This window comes from Danio rerio, chromosome 5 (assembly GCF_052040795.2).
Source record: "Danio rerio strain M-AB ecotype USA chromosome 5, GRCz13ab, whole genome shotgun sequence".
NCBI lineage: Eukaryota > Metazoa > Chordata > Actinopteri > Cypriniformes > Danionidae > Danio > Danio rerio.
In genome coordinates, this window is record NC_141025.1 from 23,243,033 (window position 1) to 23,267,767 (window position 24,735).

A 24,735-nucleotide genomic window follows, 5' to 3' on the forward strand; every position below is an offset into this window, starting at 1 on the left:
CACACACATTTATGGTTAGGGTTATAAGGATTATTTTTTATCCCCCTTTTATGTTGGCAAAAACATAAGTTTACTTCAGATATTTCTTTCAAAACAGAATATTCTGTTCCGCAAAAAAGCCTTCTCCTCACTTGTGATAATGACAATGAAAGCCAAGCTTTTGGTCTATGCTGTACCAAAAAAAATAAAATCACCCAGGTGATGACAACTAAATATTACGATTATAACATTGTGTTAGTGGCCAGTGGGGTGAAACAACGTCATTGGTCAGAATTAACCACGTGATGAAGATGGCCTAATATTGTATTTAATGCAATTTTCTTCCTGTAAACTGTATATATAACTATATAACTATAACTATATATATAACGCTGCAAATTACTGTAAATTGACTGTACTCTTTATTAACTGCAAAACTGATAAGACTGATTAAATAAAAGACAAATTAACTAAATGCATGTGCTATTGTTTCATTAGTATTTTAATTTAATATTTTTCTTTATATGATATTTATTATAATGTAATTTTGTTCAGATTATAATATATACTATAAATACTAACTATACTATAGTGATCTGCATTAAACCTGAACAAATCAGTCCTCTCTCTCTCTCGATTTGATCAAAAATGTAAATGAGGCCTTCCGATTAACAGTCCAGTGGACCCTAGCAACAGCCTAGAAACCACTCAGAACACCCTAGCCACTACCTAGGAATGCCTTAGCTACACCTTAGCAACCGCCTAGCAACCACTTCTCAACCGCTGTGCTTCCTGCCAACTGCCTTTGAGTCCCCGGCGCAGTCACGTTGGCTTTCTCAAGCCAACATCAAAGTTCGTCAACGAACTTTAGGTTCTAGTTATTATTATTATTATTATTATTAGTAGTAGTAGTAGTAGTAGTAGTAGTAGTAGTTTACATGTTAGCTGAGTAGCTGTGTATAATCAAAGTGAGATATGAAAAAATAACATGATTTCCTTCAAGTGAAACATGAGCACACATCGCTTAGCATCTTATAAACACAACCAAGCCTTAAAATTACATTCTGGACCACCCCTTAAAAGATGGCTAGTTGGAAAACATATTCCTCTGGGTGTTCTGCAGAAACCATTGAAAAGATTAGGAATAAAACTAATAATTTAATGGCTTTAGTACATGCATACACGACGTGGAAACACTTTATAGTAGATTCCATTAGTTGTTGTTATGTAATGCATTTATGAACAAACAATGAAAAATAAATTTATTATGGTGTTCATTCATTATTTGTTAACCAGCATGGCTTTAGATCTTTAGAACTGTTTCCAATGACAGCAGTTATCTATACGAGGGCAGCATAATATATCGTTTTATGTGAACATAATGTGAACAAAATGTTTTTTTATATTTTAGTTACTTTACCTAAATCCCAATTCTATTTTTGTACCCTACCCCTTCCCCTTCCCCTTGGCCCTTAAAAACGAGTATGAAGGGGAAGGGCTTCAAAATGCACCCCTAAGAATTGGGACAGCACTACAGCACCTGCACAGGTCATCATCTGTCATCGCGATCTCTTGCTTCATATGAGATCAGACGATCGTGACTGCTCTAGTAATTCCAGTTGCTTTATTTTTTTTATTTATCGTCAGGAAATCACTGAAGGGGTATATCATGTTATCATAACGATATAATGTGTCAATAAGATCTCAACTGTACTGCGCATTTACACAGTGGCCACATGCATCTACGCAAACACACGGAAACAACATTAACATTATAGCAGACACTAAAAAGGTCATTCTCAGCCACTAGACTTTTCTGACAGGGTATATGAGTGTCAGAATGTTGTGGGATGGCTATACAGGAGTTAGGATTATAGATTTATCGATTATAGATCCTGGAATTTAGTTGTTTTTTTTCAGCGTTTTTTTTTTTAACATTGCAATAAAACACAAACAATTGTATTAAAAAGTGCTTGTTTGTTGCTATGCTGCCATTGTGGCTGGTGTATTCTGGGAAATTTTGTTACCCCTTGGTTTTGAGTGTGGTCCTGAAAAATCTCAGTTTGAAGTAGGGTTGGGCAGATAGACGATGCCATTGTCCATTGCCGATGACGATAGGAAACACGATGTTGAGCCAGCATTGCCGATCCTCAGCCCTGCCCCCTGCAAACCCGCTCGTGAAAAATACACACTTCGGTCCCGTTTACACCATTACATCTTAGTATTAAAATAGCATTTTTGCATGAAAATGATCCACATGCACGTTTTGTTTTACCAAGCATTTCTGAACAGCCCTCTCTCCGCTAAAAACGCGAACCACGTGACCACACACACACACATTCACAGCCACAGACACTGTCATGCGCTCAGCTGAGCAGCTCCAGAGAGCAGTGCACGTCGGACAGTTTATCACGGATGTACCACTGGATCGTGTCTCACTATTGTTGTTAAACATGATATTTAATTAATCTTGTCTTTATCTAATGACTATTCGGTCTTTTGAATACATCAGGTTACGTGTCACAGCATCAGTACACTGCTTTAGTCTTTCACTTTCACACTTGTACTTAGTAATTTTAGTGAAAACCTCAGATACTGTTGGTTGTGCACCTTTTTTACTGACGAACCTCCAGAAAAAATGATTGACAGGTGATAATTTGTGTGCAGTTTATCTTTATTTATTTATGATTTATTTATGGGTAAAACAAAGACCATGCAGGTCAGGTATTTAAAACGGTATGAATTAATTAATAATTCATAAATAACTAATTCACCTCCTCCTATGATGACGATGCCATTGTCCATCGCGATGTTGAGCCAGCATCGCCAATCCTCCGTCCCACCCCTGTCGCAAACTCAAACTGCCAAATAGCCAAACAATGCCAAATTTGTCAACATCACCCAACCCTAGTTTGAAGGCTTATCTACCCCTTCCCCTTAGCCCTACGCTTTTACGCTAAAGTTATTGGGACACCCCTTCCCCTTCACGTAAATGCAAAACGAGGGGTAGGGGGTAAGGGGTAAAGTTGGGATTGGGTCTCAAACTCTGTTTATTTCGATAATGTTTTATCTTTATTCTATTTATCCAAGCTTTTAATTTGTTTATGAGATTTTATACAGGTGTAAACACCTACAGAACCATTTCAATCTAAAACTATTAAGATCTTTCCAAATAGAGATATTCAAGTCATCTGGTAAAATTGTATTCGTATTGGAATATACCTGTATATCGCAGACTAACAATATAGTGTGATGTTAGATTTGTCCAATATCGTGCTGCTCTGATCTATACTACTACCCACTATACTAATTTTAAGATTTAAACCAAATGATCTTTACCTTGTGTCTGAACTATAAAGCAAATTTGAGAGTTTGTTTATAGTATTGTGACAGCAAATTTTGTAATTGTATACACATAGTGCTCATTCACACACATATTTTTGTGACCACCCCTCCTAGATAAATTCTCACTTAGGCATATGACAGAATGACATTTTCTTGGCCAGTGCATGATGTAATTTCAGGCAAAATCTTGTTTTTGAAATGGTTATTTTTTACACAATTTAAACCCATTCAAACTCTTACTTGTTCTTTAGTATCATGTATTTTTTAACCTGGAAGTATGATCTGAGATTTATCTTCACATAATTTCTCACAAATGTGATAAAACACGAATGCACTGGAGTGCTAAGCTTCTTTCAGTTCTGTTGTTTGTATTAGTTGTGTTATTGCAAGATTGCCTGGAGTACGCTATATACCCAGCGTTCACAGTTCACGGATCAGTGTCAGAATATTTGCATATGCCACAAAACAAAGAACTTTGCATAAAGTATTGTGGCCTCTTCTCTGAGCTCTGATCTGACTCTCATGGTGGATGATTTGATCTGATCCTAAGATCAGCATCTTGTCTGCACCCTGATCCTGCATCAGTCAAGTCAAGGTGACCTTTTTTATACAATTTAATATAATAGATATTTTTAATGCATCCTTAAAATGTTTAACAGAATGCAAACGTCTTTCATAAGTAAATGTTTCTAGACCTTACTTCAATTCTACTTCAGTCCTAGAAAGTATGTGTGTTTTTGCATATGATTCCTGGCAAGCAGGTTTATTTGGTTAAATCTTGATGAATTTTAACACCAAGGTCTCTCTCAATCTTGTTCTCTGTGTGTTCAACCTTGCTCGCCCTAGGGTTGGCCTTCTCCTTGGAGCTTGCTGCTTTGTCCTTAAAGCAAATGACATCCCAAAATTGCATGCAGATTCTCTTCATTCAAAGGCACGCTTGCACTAACACTTGCACAGCGGGACAGCATGGCATATCGTATGTGTGTGCGAGTGTTGCTCCGTTCCAGTTCACTTCTCGCGTGCCACCCAGGATCCGTAAGGAGCCATGCAGAATTTCATCACACAGTTCCCAGTCTCTGTAGTCAATCCCAGCTGAACGGGTAAGTATCAAATATGCTATTTATTATTTTGTTGCATTCTAGAAGTTGCACCATCAAATTACTTTCTTGTTTCCAACTTCTAATAAATAAAACTAGCATAGCTGTAATCCTTATGAATATTAATGCAGCACAACATGAGCTATGCTGACTGATCGTATCTCAAGCAATAATCTTATGTGAAAAAAGAAATAATTTCTTATTTTACGTATAAAACCCTGATGTTATTGGGTACTTTAAAAACACTTAGATTTGATCTTCCAATTTATATTGTGAAGCTGTGTTCATATTTTTTTCCTTCTTTTCTGTCGAATGACTAAAATAATAATGTGCACACCTCTAGCCTAATTGCACAAAGCCTCACAGTATTATTAATCTGAAGGTGCAGGTCACTGAAAAATGATTTTATGACGACAGCTCTTGCAGCACCTCTGTGGGGCAATATGTTATGGCTGATGTCAGGTTCTCTTGAGTGAAAATGAAACACTTTGGGTTTCTGGGAAGCTCCTTTCTATATGATCAGTGATCTCTTACTCTTTTTTTTTTTCTTGTTCTTTTTTAACACACTTTAGATTATCACACTCTTATTATATAATTCTTGGTCCATTCAGTCTTTCTCTGCTTTAAAACACTTTAATTTAAGTACCTATTCCCACTAAACCCAACTACAACCTTACTAACTATTAGCAAGCAGCAAATTGGTAGTTTATTGAGCTATAAGTATTAATTATTGTTTATTAATAGCAAGTTTCTGAAAAACGTATGTACTGTATGTTTCAGACCAAATTATAATAATAAAAATTTAACCTCCTATAAGTATCTATATTTTTGCACTTTCTGAATATTGTACCCACATAAAATACAAAACACTCATTAAAGATTACTGGTATAATCCTAAAATGTATTTACAAAATCCTAAATATTAACATTGTAAAATGTTTACTTTGGTTTTTGTTGTATAGATTGCACCTTGTTCAAAACCAACTTTAACTTCATATTTCTCATCTCTCCACATTAGGGCTGGGTGATATTGCAAAAAAAAATTATATCATTCGAAATAGATAATTATTGAATATTTTTTTAACAATACATTTAAGAATATTAGGAATTATTTTAAACTGAACAATCAAAGCAAACTGTAAAGTGTAAATAATGATGATAAAGTAAACCTCAGACTCTGTAAACAATACAAATTATTTTTTTAATTAACATTGACAATGGCGTTTGATCAATAAATATCGAGACCATTTTGTCACCCAGCCCAGTTTTTTCTCTGTATTGGTGCTAAAATATTGCTATAATATATTAAATGTGCATGTTGTTGATGCTAAAATTTTGGCAGGATGTATTAAATATACATGGTGTTGATTACTATGCCACAATGATTAAAAACACAATTATTTATAATTAAAAACTAGTCATGATAATTAAATAAAACCTGCTTATGCTAGATTGTGATGATTATTATGGAAATAAACTGTGTTCTTTTAAATAAGGATTGTCAGTAGATCAACTGCAGACCTTTCTTTACCTCTATATTTGCTTTTATAAAACTGCTGTGTTACAGCAGTTTAAACTTATTAGTAAAATTAAGTTCCTTTGTTGATATCCTACCATGTATAAATATGTAACCCCCCCCCGTCTCTTTATGCTTAAATTATAAATTATTTAGAAATTTAGAAACATCTATTGTGATGTTAATTGACCATACACTGTATTTTAAAACTAAAATATGGCAAATAGCAACAGATCAACGTAAAATTTTATCTATTTAGATTTCAAGGGTTTTGAATGAGGTCTATAAATGAAAACCCTCTGGTTTATTATTGTCATTTACATTTTGATCTGTCAAGCCTTTAAACATGAAGCTTAACAAATTGAACTGTGATTTGCTGCTTTACATTGGTCAGAAAGTATTTGGCCTATGGAAGCTTCTGACAGTTTGAAGGTCTGACTATGCCACAATAATAAGAGTTCAAATGAACAACAAAAAAAGTACACAACCCATTTTGGTAACACTTTATAACTGCACACTATTAATCATTTATTAAGCACTAACAAATAGTCAATTTATTATCTGTTAAGAATCAACTCTACATTAGTAGATGTCAGTAAGTAGTTTATTAATACAGCTACAAGTGCTGTATTCTTGACTTAGAAGCACATTTGTTATGTGCTTAATGATTGTTTTTTTATACTTTGTTAATGATATTTTTTCATTACTCAATGAAGTATTGCATTATTTACAAACTAGTTATTTAAGAATAGTTGGTGCTATTTTATGATCATTTAGAATGCGTAAGTAAATGACTTATAACCCATTTAAATGAGCATTTATATATCTTATTATTCAGGCATATATCAATAGTTAATTTGTATGTTAGTAAATGCTTAATTAACTCAACTTCATCCAATTGTGTGACCTCCTCCACATAATGTCCAAATCTGAAATATTTCCATTTTCTATATGCTCAAGAACTTGACTAAATTTTTTTATATTGTACATATAAAATTGTTTCTGCAATGAATTAGTACATCAATGTATTTTTTTAAAGGTGAAAAATTATGATAGGATATTATGCTTTGGGTGAGCTAACCTAAAAATAACAATAGTGTAATGGATTTTAAAGGAGGTTTAAATCAGCTAAATTAAATTGTTTTACTCACATCATCTCTTTGAATCACTTGACCCCTCATCGCCCAGTATTTGCACAGTATTTACTTGTTTTCAGTACATACAATGACCTTAGATCATTATATTCTTAGAGTGTATGCATTCATTTATGCTCTCGTTCATCAGCAGTGTACAGTGCGTGCATGTCATATCCACTTTACTAGTTTGCGCTCAATGAACTAAACAAGATGAAAAGACCCATTCTTATCAACCCACTGGGTTACCACAGGGATCAGAAGTGCTTTTCTTCTCCACTTCTCCACCTACACCAGATCGCTTATCATTGCTGCACTCATAACATAAACTCATTCTCCCCTATCTGCCACTGCATCAGTAATTTCAGATAAGATCTCTGCATGCCTCAACTTAATGGACTGGATGAATACTGATTGCTTTCGGCTTAAGCTCTTGTCTTTTTTCCTCCCAGACAAGACCTCTCTTCATCAAATCTCTTTTGATCTCCAAAAACATTTGAAAAGTCACACTCAATCTGCTGGATTATACGGAGCCAGTCTGTCACACAGTAGTGTGCAGCATCACCGGAAAGTACCATAACTAATTAATTACATCAGTAAATGTTAGTTCCCACATGGGCTTTAGTCAGGGTACACATCCAATATTATTCAGTAAACATCAAATATGAGGGGGCAGAAACAATCGTATACTAGGGAACATCAGTTGTGAAATTTAGATGTGTTATAGGGCTGGGCTATACTGTTTGGCCTTTTTTAAAAATCCCAGATTTTTTTTTCATAAAACAACAGAGTTACAAATTAAATAATTTTTTTTCCCCACAAATAAATAACTCTTTAAGTTGAAGGTTATTAAAGGTGAAGTAGGTGATCTGCTTAAATGCTAACTCATGATTTCTGATACATTCATTCTTTCATGGCGGGGTGCCACACCAAAATTCATTTTCACCACGGCTACATTACAGGCTCTCATTCAAAACCTTCAGTTGTTGCTGTTTGTTTTTTATTAGCATTATTTTTTTGTGGGATATAATCACTACAAATAATATTAAAATGTCAGTGAATAATAACAGAGCAAAAATTTCTGTAATCTTAGTAGTGCTCTGCGTTATTTATTTAACCCTTTAAGATTAAATACTGACTAACAGGTCTGCACGATGTGTGAGGCCAACAAACATGAGTTTCAGAATGATGATATAAACATGTAGTTTTCAGTTATGATGAACACTGTGGCTCTACATACATTCATCTTTTCTTGCTGGAGTTTAAGAACGTTACACTTTACTTCAGGATGCATCAATACCGTTCTGCAGAAGTATTGTAGACCTTCATAAATATTCCTAGCAAATGTTAAAGACATACTCATTACTTAATCACACTTCAGGTGCGTTTTTTTTGAGAGTGCACAAGAAAATCTGCGCTTGAGCAGTGTATATTTAATGACATGCGAGAAGTTTTTTTGCACAGAGGAAATCGGCACGCAAGCAAAAAGATTGTTAATGATTCATAGTGTGTAGTTATTATAAAGTGTCACCGAAAACTTCATAGAACTTTAAAATACTACAATTCTGAATAAAATACTGTATTATATCTAGCAAGCTTTCAGTTGTTTCTAGAGTTCACACTTAGCTGATAATCAATAAAGCGTATTTGGCATGCTGTCCCGGGAGAGAGCCCTGAGCTTGTAAGATCCTCGAGCCCGGGGCTCCCTCCCGTTAGAAGGGCGAGAGGGGAATTCGTGGTCAGGTAGGTCTCGAGAACTCCCCTGCTTGTCACCTTGAGAAGTGTAAACTCAGGTTGTGTTGGGTGATAATTTGTTTTAGTCGATTGGCTATGGTTTATGTTTTTGGATGGTGGGAGGAAACCGGGGAACCCGGGGAAAACCTACGCGAACACGGGGAGAACATGTAAACTCCACACAGAAACACCAACCGGCCCGATGGGTTTGACCGGCAGTGTTCTTGCTGTGAGGCAACAGTGCTAGACACTGGGCCACGGTGTCACCCGATCAGAAGAAGTGGGAGGATGTAGGGGTGGAAAGGGGGGGAAGCTTCAAGACGAAGATAACTGGAGTGAAAAACTCAGGTTATTTATAATGCTTCCGTAATCATCTAATAGGGCTGATTACGGAGCTAACAAGGAGCCAGCCGTGTTGATTATAAGCACGTGATCCTCTCGAAATTAGTTTATGAATAAACCACACTTAGTTAGCAAGCAAAACTTGCCATAATGCGTAATATTTCATGCATAAAAAGATCGCTGGTCTCACTCTCTCATGCGCTTTGTCCTAAAGCAACTACTGTATGCTTAGTGGTTGGCCTGCAGCATGCAGGAATTATAATAATAAATTATGCCATTTCATACAGTTACAGTGAAAGTAAACTCATTGATTGCTAAATGGGACCTTTTAGTAGGGATAATTTCAGAGGTTTATTCATTTTATTTTGTGTTTTATTATTATTATATCCGTGGGGTTGCTGCATCTTGTAGATTAGTCTAGTGAACCAAGTGAGTTTTGGCAGTGTTGATATTTACTGCAATGGATGTCTTTGCAGCTACAGGGCTCAGCATATATGAGTACACCCCTTCACACAAATCTCTTATTTAAGTTGATGTTTTCTATAGGATGCTTTACAATAATATATTTGTTCATATACATTAGATTAGTTAGTACTGAAACCAAATCTGGAGCTAATCTAACAAAATAACTTACGCTATTGGATAAAAAAAAAATTGTAGCCCAAGTTTATAAGTTAGGAAATAATATTAAATAACATTTTCAAATATGGCAAAAAACAAGAGAAACTGAAAATATATACAATTTTGTTGAAATGCTGTAGTTTGTATTTTTTTATATTCTGCTTAAATTTAATTGTATTATCTTTCCATTTTTAAAGATGTTATATGATTAAAAATATTATATATTTAGACACATATAAATTATACATATATAAATTAATTAAATATATAAATTAAATATATATAAATAATTTTTTTTTTTCAAATTCACCTATATATATTACGCATATTCACTGAGTAATGGATACAAATATTCATTTAGGTGGACTCAATTATGCTGAGCACTGTATGTCATGTCATTTATCTGAAAACACCAATGGTGGATTCCAACAATAGATAGGTAGAAGAGATGTTTACAGTGTCTATGGGTATCTATGGGTAACAGTTCCTTTCATATGCGTGTCTTCTTCATTAATTGTCTTATCCATTACTTCTCACTGTGAGAAACAGATGTGACACGCAGTTTCAAATGGGCATCTCGCAGTGAATGCATGACTAAGAGTGTAAGTGACCACTAAAGCACTATATCCCTTTAAATAATTTTAGAGCATCAGAGCATGTCACGTGTTTCGGTAGCCTAGGTGACTAATAGGTTAATCAGGCTAGCAGGAGCGAAGAGAAATTTTTATGGAAAAAGGAGGCTTAATCCTGCACAATTTATTTAATAGAACCCTTTGGGAAAGCGGAGCGAGGTATGTGAAGTTAATATTTAAGCCACATGAGTTCATTTGTATGTATATGTTAATCGTGAGCTCTGCCTTCTTATAAGTTGTTTCAAACTGTCGTTATATACTTCATTGTTTCACTTTCATATGTCGCTCTGTACATTATATCTTTATTTGTCATATTATTCTGTATACGAGTTGTTTTTATTGATTTTTGTTGTTTCTTTGTGTAGTTTCACGGTGCTACGCAACGAAAGTTTAATGGCTCTCGTCTTGAGCATAATAAAGAATCAAGCACCTGTCAGAAACTCTCTGTTTCATTCATGGAAACCAAAGGGCAGCTACAGAGAGCCTGTGTTTTTTTGACAGGCGTGTTTGTGCGTTCTTGTTCTTTTTTATGTAAAGGGCAAATATGATGAAAATCATCTTTTGTAAGCTGTTAGAACAGAACTATGTGTAGGTATAGTCCACAGTCATATTGGGATGATATGAAGACAATAAGTCTTTTTCTTATTTCCCTGAGGTTAAAATAGGATCTAAATCTCTTAAATTTTGTGGCCCACAACCATGGGATGTAGAGGTGCGTTTTTCCCACCAACCTAAGTGATTGACAGCCATGTATCAACATGCCTCCAAAGTAACAACAATAATAATAATAATAATAAAAATAATAATAATAATAATTAATTTTATTTGTAAATGGTGCCTTTCTGGACACCCAAGGTCGCCTTACAACAAGTATCAACAGTCATAACAGAACAAACTAAAACAATTGAGAAAAATTTAATTACATGTAATGAGTTGCAGGTACAGACACATTGTGAGTATAAAATAACATGATAAAACACAGACAAAATTTAAAAGTGTGAAGACTATCACTGCTCTTTAGGTCCAGGGGAAGCGAGTTCCATAGGTGAGGAGCCGTGGAGCCATAACACATATAATAATATCAACAAGACAGGATGTGCTCAAAGCAACTATTAATAGATCTGTTGAGCTCTCTGTGATCACCAATCATCATCAAATGTGATCAAGAGTGAGTTTTACAAGTTTAAAACTTTTTAAAACGTTGCATGTTTGTAATGAATTACATCGATTTTACTGTCTTTATCACCACAGCCGCATGTCAGTACAATTATAAAAAAAGACACCTCAATCTCGGTTTGTGGATGTTAAATCAGGTTTATTTTGTACATTAACATAACGGATATCTATTCAGCAGTGGATAATAATATGTATCCTGTCACATTTGCCGTGCGCTGTGTGTGTATGTGTGAACTATGTAACGACATTGTGTGTGACTCTTCGTCGCAGAAAGGCAGAAACTCCACAACAAATACATCAAATAATCATTGGGAAAGTTCTTACTGTAGTATTTCTCACAAACGTTAAGTGAGATCTGCTTCCTTCAAATCTGTCACTGTGTTCATCTTGACAGCCAGAGAGTGAGGCACATTTTGACAGGTAAGTGGGAATGGTGGGCAGGTAGAACTAGCATTAAAGGCACAGACAACAAAAACAGCTAAATTGTGTTCAGAGCAGAAAATACAATATTCTGAAAGCTACAATAAATAATCTGATTGCTGTTTTGAGTTGAAACTCTACAGACACTTTCTGAATACACAAAATACTTCTCTTAAATCTTGAAAAAGGGGTCAATAAGGTGCCCTTTAATTTCAAAGAGTGCAACATTTCTCCGAGTGCTCCTTTGCTCGCTGCATGTTGTTTGTGTGTTTCTATGGCAATGCAGGGGGAGCTACAGGTGCGTCACGTGTTACGGTGAAAACAGATTTTCATTTAAACAAATCGATGTGAACTTCACACTCAAGTTAATCAATAAAATTGATTTATCGACGAGCCAGTCATGCGTTTCACAATGAGAATTTCAGAGCTTCGCTGTATGAATTGCATGCTTCAAATATTATCATGGAAAAAAATACAAATGTGACTTTCATTGAAAAAATATTATAGATTTAAAAATATCTCACTTGCATACTGCTTCTTGTAAAACATACTAAAATAGCTGAAGGTGCCAGTTGTCTTTCTTTTTTTATTGACAATCTTATGATTTTTGACGCATTTCCTTGAGAAATTACCTTTCTCAGCTCCTCGTTAAAGTCCTGGTTCCCTTGCAGTGTGGCCACCTGTCAAATTCTTTCCTTCCTTTTTCTCGCTCCCTTAACAGGCTGCCAGTGTCTATTAGAGTTCTGTGACAAATGTATGGTTTTGATCATCAAGTACAACATCAGGCTGTTCATTATTATGAGCCATTTTTGGTCACCTTTCCATTTTGTAGAGAATATTTTCTCAGGTCTAGAAATTTCTGTCATGCCTGCAATTTATTGGTGAATCATAGGTGCAATTATGAGCACATCACTGGACTTTCTAGCTATATTTAGACAAAACCTAAATGGAACTCTGTTCATTTATCTGCCAGACCAGTCTGTAGCACTGAAAACTGTTGTGTTCATACACTGTTCAGGTATAAAAAGTCTGGTTCCCTCAAGGTTTTTTTTCTTCACTCCCATCAGGTGAAGTTTTTTTTCCCTCTCCGCTGTCGCCACTGCCTCGCATTGTTTAGGATTGGTAGAGCTACGCATCGATGAATTGGCTCTTCAGTGTTTGAACTCTCAGTAATGATTAAATCACACTGAACTGAGCTAAACTGAACTGAACTGAACTGAAACACTAAAACCTGAACCACACTGTTCCAGTTATTATGACCATTTATGTGAAGCTGCTTTGACACAATCTACATTGTAAAAGCGCTATACAAATAAAGCTGAGTTGAATTGAATTAAAAAGGAACAACAGCTACATTACACAACCAGCAACAATTTAAATTGTGTGTTTTCTTCAATTTTTTTTTTTTTTTGCTTAGAGCTGGGCAATTGTGCAAAAAAAAAAAAAAGATCAAGAAATCATGTTTCATATTATCTGATATCAAGAACTTTTGAATATTGTTAACAATCCATTTAGGAATATTTGGATTTTTTTATAATAAAATAAACGTAAGTGTTACAGAGACTCTTTAACTTGATAAATAAAATGTGTAGCTGGCCATTAAATTACTTACTGTTTATTTCTTTGCGTTTTATCTTTGTAAACTATAAAATAATGGGTCTTCTCATGGTTAGCCAGACATTTTGTGAGCTGAGTGACTGTTTGCTCCACTCTTATTCCCCTGTACTGTCGGTCATGCCCACATAACCCTCTGCTCACAGCGCAGCTCCATGCCCATCTCGGACCATTTAAAAACATTTTTTTGAAGTAGACCTGAACTAAAAAAAGAGGCATGTCATGGCCCTTTAAGACAATACTCTGCTTAAGAGTCTACCATGTAAACAGACCACAAACACCTGCCTCACGAAATGCAGAGGTTTTTTCTTTCCATTTAGCGTGCGGTATCAAACTCCATTAAAACAACACTAATCCATCAGTCCTTACTTTATATTATTGTTCAGTACCTCAGTTTGTCACGGGGGCATGAATTTAAAGGTTCCTGAATAAAAGCGAAACTGCAGTTATAAGCGAAAAATTTTAAACGGAACACCCAAAATTACAGTACATGAAACTCCTAAGGAAACAGGAAAAGTCTAGATAGGATACAGCTGCGGATAGGCACATCGGTATAGCATAATTTTTTGTGAAATTGTTTTACAAAAATTCATGTTTTTACAGTACTGTGTACAGTACTGTTTAGAGTAGGGTGGGGGCAGACGTTAAAAAATACAATTCATTTATAATAAAAAAAACACTTTGTACAACTACTGTCGAGGAAACATTGAAGAGTACTTCTTTTTGGTCAAATAATTTTGTGGCTCAAAAGTATCGGTTCAGGCACTGTTTTGGCACCCGTAACGTTTTAAAGGTATCGATTCAGCAGCGGATTAAAATAACTCCAAACAATACATAACTCTACTTTTGAGGCAATTTAATAGATGAGCATTGTAGTGGTGAAAGGGGAAGTAGAATGGCTTGTTCCACTATAAACCATAATGGAGCTCTCTCAGCAGGGAGAGACTAGCTCGAGATGTCTCAGACTGAAAGCGTAATAATAAAATAAAAGCTTAGGAAGCCCTAGTCCTCTTTTATCCATTAGTCACAAAGCTTCTTAAACATTCCACAAAGTACTATATTTAGACTTATGACAGTCTTCTGTTTATCTAATTCATAGTCAATTTTTATTTAAATCTGCATTTAGATTAAATCTGCAAATTAGAAATCCATATGTCAAATGAAGTTTCCTTCAAGTTTCCTGAAGTTTCCAAATGAAGAGCAGTGCCTTATAAAGCTGCACTAAACAGTAGTTCGGTTTTTCAAATAAACACTTTAGTCTGAATGAAATTGTGCCAGTCAGATTTTTGTAGAGCTGGACTTGGAGTTAGATAATGTGATTTGTATTTCAACATGGTCCAGTATGTATACACATCAATCCTCTTACGATTGGCCTTGAGTCTGTGCGAATGAGGTGATGTGTATTTAATGATTTAAATATTTAGTTAAACTTGGTTTCATGTGTACTTGGTCAGACAAATGAAGAATGTAGCCTGACTATGCCAAAACCAGCTGTAGCTAAATTATGACTGCTTTTGTAAATACAATGACATGGAAAAATGCCCTAGTCAGCTTAATTTTTCTTCTGCTCAGAGAATGGAAATTTACTTCAGCCTCAAATACTTCAAATTGGCTATCGTAATTGTGCAGTTTAAGTGCTGTGAAAGACCAGAAGGTAATATTTACAGTCTTGTTTGCTCCAATGTAATCTCACAAAAAAAAGCACAGAACTATTTTAAAACAGCTCAAGACCTTAGACATAAGTACAGTTTCAACTGATTTTTTTTTTTAACAATTTAATGCTTATGATTGTCAACTGTATGATTCGTCTATTTGTCCAGATCATGAGACAACACACTCGCTGATTTTAATTAATCAGGGTGTCTGCAGGGTTTTAAAAAGTATTAAAGTTGATAAATCCCTGTAGAGCAATTTAAGGCCCTTAAAAAGTATTCAAAAGTCTTAAATGCTATTTTGCAAGGTTTTACATTTTATAACATTTTTGATTATGCAATGTATGGGTCTATGCTAAAGTTTGCCTGAATCAGATCTGTGAATATCAGATTGGTGTGTAGATTATGAAATCATTAAATTCCTGCTGGATTTGACATCACGCTGCTTTGTTTACTGCAATTCTACAGGCACCTCCTCCTGGATTAGCTGGATTTAATAGTTTTTAGTTCAGTATAGGCATAATGTTTTAGTTTTGGATTAGTTTCTTACAATCAATATTTAGTAAATATACTGGAAATTAAAATCTTACCAGTGTTTCCGGTTAAAATCTAAAGTGGTTATAAGGTATGGGAAGAGTTCTAAAAAAAAGGTCTTAAAAGGTATTGCATTTCACTCTCTGATACCTGTAAATAATCTGATTATTTTAAATCATTTCATAGAAGTTCTCATAGAAACTTTAATCAACCCTGATTTCTGACTAGTAAAAGAAGTAAAATGACGTGTTGGTAAATCCATACTCAGAATTTGTAAAGTAAGTAAGTACACATTAGGGCTGCATGATTAATCGTAAAAAGATCACTATCCCCCACACAATCTTAATCTAGCATTTCCCAAACTTGAAAATATAATTGGCTAAATCGTAGAGGAGGAGGTTGTACAGGTCTTTACATTGTTTTACATGCACTGCTGAACAATGTGGACACCTCCAAATGATGTTGAAAGAGTCCCATAGTGTATTAATTAGGTATAATTCATGCTTAATGTAATGTTGTATTCACAGCTGCGAAATGATACGTGAGCTGTTTGTTTCTTACTGAGAGGATATGTTTACTGGATCAGTATAACTACTCTAGCCTATATATTGTTGAATATAACGCAAGAGGAAATCTGATAATAACAAATGTCTCATTTTACTAGTGGAAAAAAATGGTCTAATAATATTGTCAATGACAGATTGCAAGCCTATATCTCAAACATAATAATTCAGAATTAACCAGGACAAATTTAAATTCTAATCAAGTTAGTGTTGGGCCGATAGACGATGCCATTGTCCATCCACCGATCCTCCGCCCCGCCCCAGTCGCAAACCCGCTCACGAAAAAAACACACTCAGGCCCCGTTTACACTAACACATCTTAGTATTAAAATGGTATTTTAGAACGAAAAAGATCCACATCCACACCATGTTTTACCTAGCATATCTGAAAAGCCCCTTGTCCACTGAAAACGCACATCACATGACCACACACACGCACAAAACACACACAGACACAGCCACACACACACACACACACACACACACACACACACACACACACACACACACACACACACACACACACAGCCTGACACATTGTCATGCACTCCTCTGAGCTCCAGAGAGCAGTGCACATCAGACAGTTTATCAAGGATGTACCGCTGGATCGCGTCTCACTGTAGTTGTTAAACGTGACAATCAGACATCCTAAGTCTCCCGGAACCTCCGGGAGTCTCTGCATTTGGTGGATAGCAAACGAGTGATAATCTCCCGGAAATTGCGCATCTCTCTCCTGGTCCTCAAATAAGTCATGCACCCTTCTCATCTCTGGATCCCTACTCGCTCTTCAGACACGTCACGTGCGTACTATCAACCCAACCCCCCCGCTTTATACATGACGATGATGCCATTGTCCATCACGATGTTTCACATATGAGAGTAACAATTATAATGGCCTAATCATATTAACCTCAATTATACATATGCAGTTGTGAAAATTGTGATTGTCATTTTTGCCAGAAACGTGCAGCCCTAGCACGCACACACACACACACACGCATACACATACACAGACACACACATACACACACACAGACAAACACTCACAGACAAATAGACAGAGTGAACAAATAACAGGAGCAGTGATCATCAACTTTAGCTATAGTATTGTGCCCGGGGAGCAGTTGTTAAAAAGTAATAAGTCCAACTATTTTTTTTTTAGATGACAACAGCTCTAAATGTGGAACAGTCAGTGTCTTCAGTTGGTCTCCTGATGTGTGGTCTGTTTTGCAGAGAAAAATGTTAATTACTAATAAAAAAACTTACAGATAAAAAAAAAATACAGATTGAAATTTAATGCAATCATGGCTGAGAAGAGGCTATAAAAGTGGATATGCTTGTAGGTACTTTTTAATTTAGACCAGGGGTGTCAAACTCAATTCCTGAAGGGCCGAAGCCCTGCACAGTTTAGTTCCAACCCTGCTCCAACACACTTACCTGTAGGTTTCAAACAAGCCTGAAGGACTCAATTAGTTTGATCAGGTGTGTTTAATTAGGGTTGGAACTAAACTGTGCAGGGCTGCGGCCCTTTTGGAACTGAGTTTGACACCTGTGATTTAGACCATTTAGACCATATTTAGACCATAGACCATATTTAGACCATAGACCATGGTTATGTCATTTGCCCAATAACAATTCCTGCTTGTATTCAAACTATTTCATAACTGTAACAGGAGCCAATTCAAAACTTAATGTAAAGACAGCAACATTATTCATTAATATGTGCCTCTTTCTGGATTCTCGGAAGCTATAGAAGTTAAACTTGGAAAATACGTTGTGACCATCGTTTTTGTTTTCATCACTCAAAATGGTCTATAAGCATGAAACATCAGCTTGGCAAAACTTTCTCATTTTCAGCTATGTTTCTTCTTTGTTTTTATGTATATTTAAAGATATTGTGAGAATGGAAATGACAAGATGCACTTAAATTCCAAAAATGTGGATACAAATCGTATGCACTACATTGAATCTGGTAATATTTTTAATCAGTAAAAGGATGTGCTCATAAAATTATAATGAAAACACATCGACTGAATAAAGTCTTTGATTTACATGCAAAAAATACTGGACTGGCCTTGTTTGAGGTTGTTGTATGAATGATTCTAACAGAGTCTGAGTGTTTTGTAAGTCCATCACTGAAAGGATTTAGTATTTGGTTATTTGCCAGTGATTGTTATTGTGGCTTGTGGCTTCTGCTGCTTAAAACCACATTTATTACGTAGGAAAATTATAAATGTGTTGGTAGAAATACAATTTGAAACATGTTTTGTTAATATAGCAAGTAACATGTAGTGTTGTCCATTTCTTCTATTCATTATGGTACCATGGTACCTCATGGTGCCCCCTTGGAAGCAAGCACACAAATGCTCATAAATTTGTTTCGCAAATGAGCTAAATGTTGTTTAACACTGTTGTTTAACGCTTGTTGCTTTTGGTGTTTTTGACTGGCTGAACAGGAATCAAATCTGTAATAATCGAAGGTTTTCATGCTGTAACCATTAAACATCATGCCCACTCAGCACAGATGCACAAAGGCCCTATTTACGTCTAGTATTAAACATGGATTTTCATTGTGGTTGAAACATGAGCTTGCCCACTTTGGAGCAATTGCAGAGGTAATCAAAAACACATTTCATTCGATTGGTGTTGAAGTGACGTGCATGTGGTCAAATGTGTTCAAACAGTCATAAAACAGCACTTTCTCACCACCTACTGAGCTCATTCATAAACATAACAGGATGGCTTTTGAAGCGTTGGACAGATGGATTCAAACATGGAATTGAAAAAATTCAAGAGTCATAAATATAAACATGTCTGATTTGTCAAGGCTAAATCCAACTCGATCATTAAAATAATGCTAATAAAGCCAGACATCATTAATTTGTAAGTCTCAAAGCAGGTCATGTTGACTACAAATTGGTCCCAAAAGGTTCAAGTCTGCATCATGTGTTAAAGTTTTATTTTAATTTGGGTTGAAATCACAACATTTTAAGTAGTGTTTGTTCTGTGATTTATATTTACTTATTTATGGTTGTTTACAGGCAATTGATTAATGCACAAGTAATTATAAGGTCCCTTCCTTGAACATGAGTGACTAAGACTGTAAACTTGGATGCAGTGATTAAACTAATCAACGTCATTTTGTGTAATCAAGAGTTAAATTGGTGCAGAACGTTGCACATTAACACTTCAAAATTCACACTACGCTACTGAACTTGGCTCATCAGCCATTGTTTGTCATTTCATTTTTACTTGTTTAAACATAGGAAAACCCTTTACTAAAGGAATCAAAGCAAACAAATGGCTTTAGAGTGTGTATCTCTCTGTGTGTTCTCAGTTCTTCAAGCTCTAAAGTGCTGGTGCACTTTGTAAATCAGTCGGGGGTGAAGAGCAGCGTATTTGTCACAGAGGGAGAGACTCTGCTAGATGTTGTCATCAAGAAGAATCTTGACTTCAGTGGCTTTGGTAATGAAACCATTTATGTGTCATTTTGGCTCCATGTGATTTCTGTTTTTAAGAAGTTGTCTCATTTTAATCTATTGTAGCCCATATTAATAATGTTTTACTTAAAGACTCTTTTAAAGCCTAAAAATACCATATGTTTGCAGCTATTTAAGAAACATGCTACTGTAAATGAACATACTTGTTTATCTGAAAAACAGTCCTGAAGTCAGTTATTCTCTTTTGAAAATATGACTTTGTTTTGGTAACTAATTAATTATTTCATTTTAGTCATTAATGCTGCCTAAATGTATGTGCCCTTGGCTGGAAATGCAAAAATGAGACACAAATTCTGTGTAGTTAAAATCCACATGAGGTGGATTTAAGTGACTAATAATATAAATATTATAAACACAAACATTAGCTAAGCAGATTATATTGTAACACTGTGTCCTAACAACACAAGACAAGATTTCTGCAACAATCAATTTGTTTGTCTGCATGCAACGCAACATGACAAACACATTTAAATAGAGCCATTCAGAAGCACTTGTTGGTTTGCACATGAGTCAGAGTTCCAAGGTTCAATTTCAGTATTCATTAATGCACAAGTAATTATGAGGTTATAAACATTTATTTTCAGAAATTGAACGTTGGAACTCTGATTCACTCCCTCAGCATGTACTTTTAATATTGTTAAAGAGGTTTAATATGTGTAAATTAGACCATAAACCTTACTATTTCGTTAGAGTGGCGTGCACTATTCTGTGCTTCTGAATAGCTGTATTTAAATGTTTATGTTGTGTTGCGTGTTGTAAAGACACAGTATTACTAGTTATGTGTTTATTTCATTTGAAAGATTGAGGTAAATATCCTGCTGTTTTCAGTATGGCAATAATAGTATGGCATTCAAACTGAAATTAGTACTGAATAAAGCACATTAATCAACACCTGAGGTGATAATTGTCAGTGTTTTATGCTATTGTTTAGCCTTGAGAAATAATAACTGTTTGTAGTATAATAATTTCAGCTAATGGTTAAGACAAAAACTCTTTTTAATATGGAAAAAATGAGTTTCCTCACATGCAGTTATGACATTTTGTAGGCTCGATAGTCAGGCACGCTCGCTCCTGTTGGTGCTTTCATGAATCATTGGAAGAGGGGCCTAATGAAAAAGTGTTTTGATTTTCAAGTGCAATACCTAGTTCAACCACTGGGTGTCAATCTTACATAGTGCACCTTTAAAGTTTGCATGAGGTTCAGATACTTGTGGACTTTTCCTCGGCATTTAATAATGTGAATCCTAATACATTTAATACTTTTATTTTAGCAAAGAAACTTGTAGATGAATTTGATGCGAGTCATGGATTGGTTTTATGGATTTTAGACTTTTGGACATGCAGGCAGGAAAGAGTCATGTTGAGCAGAGTGCTTTCAGATATGCTTTTTACATCAAAAGGATCTCCACAGGGTTGTGTACTGTCCTCAATTCTTTTTATATTATACACAAATAAATGTCATAGCAGTAAGGAAAATTGCCATATAATTAAATATGCTAACGACACAGTTATTTTATCCTTGTATACAACAATTTTTTATACAGTTTTGCATACAGTTTTTTAAGTGGTGCAAAGAAGCTGAACTACAACTAAATATCACAAAAACGAAAGAGATGGTGATTGATTTGAGAAAAAAATGCCTTAGAAGTGAAACCAGTGTATTTTAACGGAAAACAAGTTGAAAGGGTACAGGAATATAAGTATCTTGGAACAATATTTGATACCACATTAAAGTTCCAGCTGAGCTCAGAAGCTGTTGCTAAGAAAGTGCATGAGAGAATGTATGTTCTTTGAAAACTGTGTAGAAAAACGTACACTGACAAGAACTTTTTATACCACCTATATCGAGAGTTTATTAAGCTTTTCCTTTTTATGCTGGTTCTCCTCACTTTCCGTTAGAGACAAAAATCACCTTCAAAGCTTAGTCAAGACTTGCTCCTAGATTATTGGTTTACCTCTGCGGAGTCTAGCAGAGTTACATAAACAGCAAATGTTAAGGAAAACTCAAAAGTGTGATGAGAGACGACTCCCGTCCTCTAAAGCCTTTTTTGTTCTGTTGCCCTCTGGAAGAAGATTAAGAAGCATCAAATGCTCTTCTAACAGATATAAATTTACCTTTGTTTCTGAGGCAAAAAAGCTTTACAGCATTACATTTTATCAAGTTTTAAATAAAAAAAAAATATATATGGGTCTTTCCTATGTTTTTTTAGTACTTTTTATGAAGTTATTATGAATCAAATCAAATCACTTTTATTTTCAGCATGCTGGATTGTGTTTTTTAATACTGTTTGTTAGTGATTAGTCTCTTTATGTGTTTGTTCTATCATGAAATGCTTCTACCTTAATCTATTTGCCCCTGGTGATAAAGTTGTTCAACTTAAACTTAAAAAGATAATGCTCTTTGCAACATAAATTTGAGTTACTGGATCTGGAGGTCTGTACACCAATTTCTTTCACTCCAGGTTATTTTTGCTCAGTTCTCACACACACACAAGGCTTCAGACTTTATGCTTGTTGGCTTTGTTGAGGCAGGAGAATATCCAGCTCTGCCTGTAAACATTTTTCTTTTGTGATAGATGAATAACATTTTGTCAGTAATTACTTTACTTGTGTATATAAAAAAACAACGCATTCAAAGTTTTATTGAATCAATTAAACGTATTACATTTTACAAACATGTAAGACCTTGTTTATTTAGACTGTTTGGATGATATGGACTTATGAACATATAAAATGAATAAAAGTGTGCTTGTGGATGTGTGTGTGCGCGCATGTGTGTGTCTATATTAGGAGCATGCGAGGGCACTCTGGCCTGTTCCACCTGTCACTTGATATTTGAGGAGAATGTGTTTGACAAACTGGAGCCAATGGTGGATGAAGAGATTGACATGCTGGATTTGGCTTACGGAATCACCAAGACGTAAGAATCCTGGATTTAATATATAAAGCTTGTCTGATTAAGTCAGTAATGAGTGCTAAAAATGTCCATAAATATTTCTATAATAATAACAACAATGCATATTATAGTTTAATTAGAGTGTTATGTTGTTTTCATTCATTTAAAATATTTATTATATATTCATTAAGAATGAAATGGACTAGAATTAATATGGCATGATGAAATATTGACTAAAAGTACAGGTAAACAGCAAACTTTCCTTTATTAAAACGTATAGCTCTTTTTTTTTTCTCTGCAAATTGTTGCAATGATTTTTTGGTGCTGTTTTCTCATTGGCTCAGATCTCGATTGGGTTGTCAGGTGACTGTGGAGCGCTGGATGGACGGAATGACTGTTCGCGTGCCACAAGATATCAAAGATCAACGAGGAAAACAAGAGGCTGTGAGCAGCAAATGATACACAAGTGCTTATACTTCAGACTTAAAATAATATATATTGTATATAATAACTATATACAGCATAACAAAAACAGTACTTTTACTTAGGATTAAACAATGGACAAATTTGTTTTCATCTTGTTCTATTCTGATTACATATGAGTATGGTGCAATATAATTTCACAAAGCAATAAAATGGATGTGACCTACCAGTATGGCTCTGCATATTATCAAGCTTAATTTTAGCTCAGCAATTAATCGGATGACTGTGCCTTGCCTGAAATGATACTGTGAGTCTGAAACTCGCTCAAGGTGGCTTTTTAAAATGTATTATAATATTTAAATTACTTTGAAGAGCAGAGGCGGATTTTATTAGTGTCCGAGGCATGCTGAAGATCCAGAAAATATAAAACTGTTCCGTTAATATATGTATGTATTAGGGATGTAACGGTATCAGAATTTCACGGTATGGTAATACCTCGGTATGAATGTCACGGTACGGTATTTATTAAATCATTTACAGGAAAAAACTAAACTTATGAAAATACTCCAAAAAAGTGCCAAAAGTGTCAATGACATACAAATTAGCCATCTATCTGTAAGCTTTGAAACAGGAACTTCAATTTTAATAACAAAAAAATATTAAACCATGTAAAAAAATTAAGTTTCAATTTAGTATTGTTGAAAACTCATCACATTCAACATTTAATCACTCACTCACTTAGATAGAGATGGGTTTAAAGGAAAATTATCATATAAATATAATCTGGTAAAAGCTGGTATCTCTGGGTATTTACAATGTCCCCTGCAACAGAAAAAAACCCTCTCATTTGGGACTGAGGTTTCTGGGACAAGAGAGATATGACTTGGCCCAGGTTGACAGCAGTGGGTAACGTTGTGCATTGTCTTTCCCCCACTTGAGAGGACAAACCATGATGAGATAGAGGTCTCATGTCTGCATCAATCTGAACAGTGTGCTGTGTTTCTGCAGTCCCCATGACTGATTATTAGTCCTATTCCCCAACTTGCAGGCACGTGCACACACAGGGCTCAACCTGTGCAGTGCACATGCTCTTTTTAGTCTTGGAAAGTGCCCCCGCGACGCGACATACCCTCCGTCCCGCTTTACAGTACGCGCGAGACAACACAGCTGATCAGAACGCGCGCGACAACACAGCTGATAAGAACTCGCGCGACAACACAGCTGATCAGAACGCGCACGACAACACAGCTGATCAGAACTCGCGCGACAACACAGCTGATCAGAATGCGCGCGACAACACAGCTGATCAGAACGCGCGCGACAATACAGCTGATAAGAACTCGCTCGACAATACAGCTGATAAGAACTCGCGCGACAACACCGCTATTCAGTACGCGCGCGGCGACAACACCCGCTTTAGGGTTTTCCAGCTCTTTTTCATCCCTGCTTCTAGCAGCACACTCCATTTCCGCATTACTGGATCTGTAGCGACAACAGACCGCAAGGGATTATGGCCAAGCCTGGGCTGATGGGAATTGTAGTTTTCGCTACCTCCCGT

At 35.5% G+C, this 24,735-nt stretch overlaps 1 protein-coding gene and 1 long non-coding RNA gene across 4 annotated transcripts in view; both read left to right on the forward strand.

Moving 5' to 3' along the window:
- fdx1b (ferredoxin 1b) overlaps positions 1-23,409 on the forward strand; it is a 49,874-nt gene extending 26,465 nt beyond the window's left edge. The window contains 4 exon segments of one of the 3 annotated variants that reach the window (NM_001100949.2): positions 4,171-4,424; positions 19,696-19,823; positions 22,649-22,778; positions 23,099-23,409. In NM_001100949.2, coding sequence (NP_001094419.2) covers positions 4,291-4,424; positions 19,696-19,823; positions 22,649-22,778; positions 23,099-23,213 — 507 coding nt within the window. In that variant the 5' untranslated portion in view covers positions 4,171-4,290 and the 3' untranslated portion in view covers positions 23,214-23,409. 3 annotated transcript variants of the gene reach the window in all.
- The window catches only part of LOC147843941 (uncharacterized), a 560,137-nt gene that overhangs the window by 148,396 nt on the left and 387,006 nt on the right, over positions 1-24,735 (forward strand). The gene's annotated exons all lie outside the window — the stretch shown is intronic.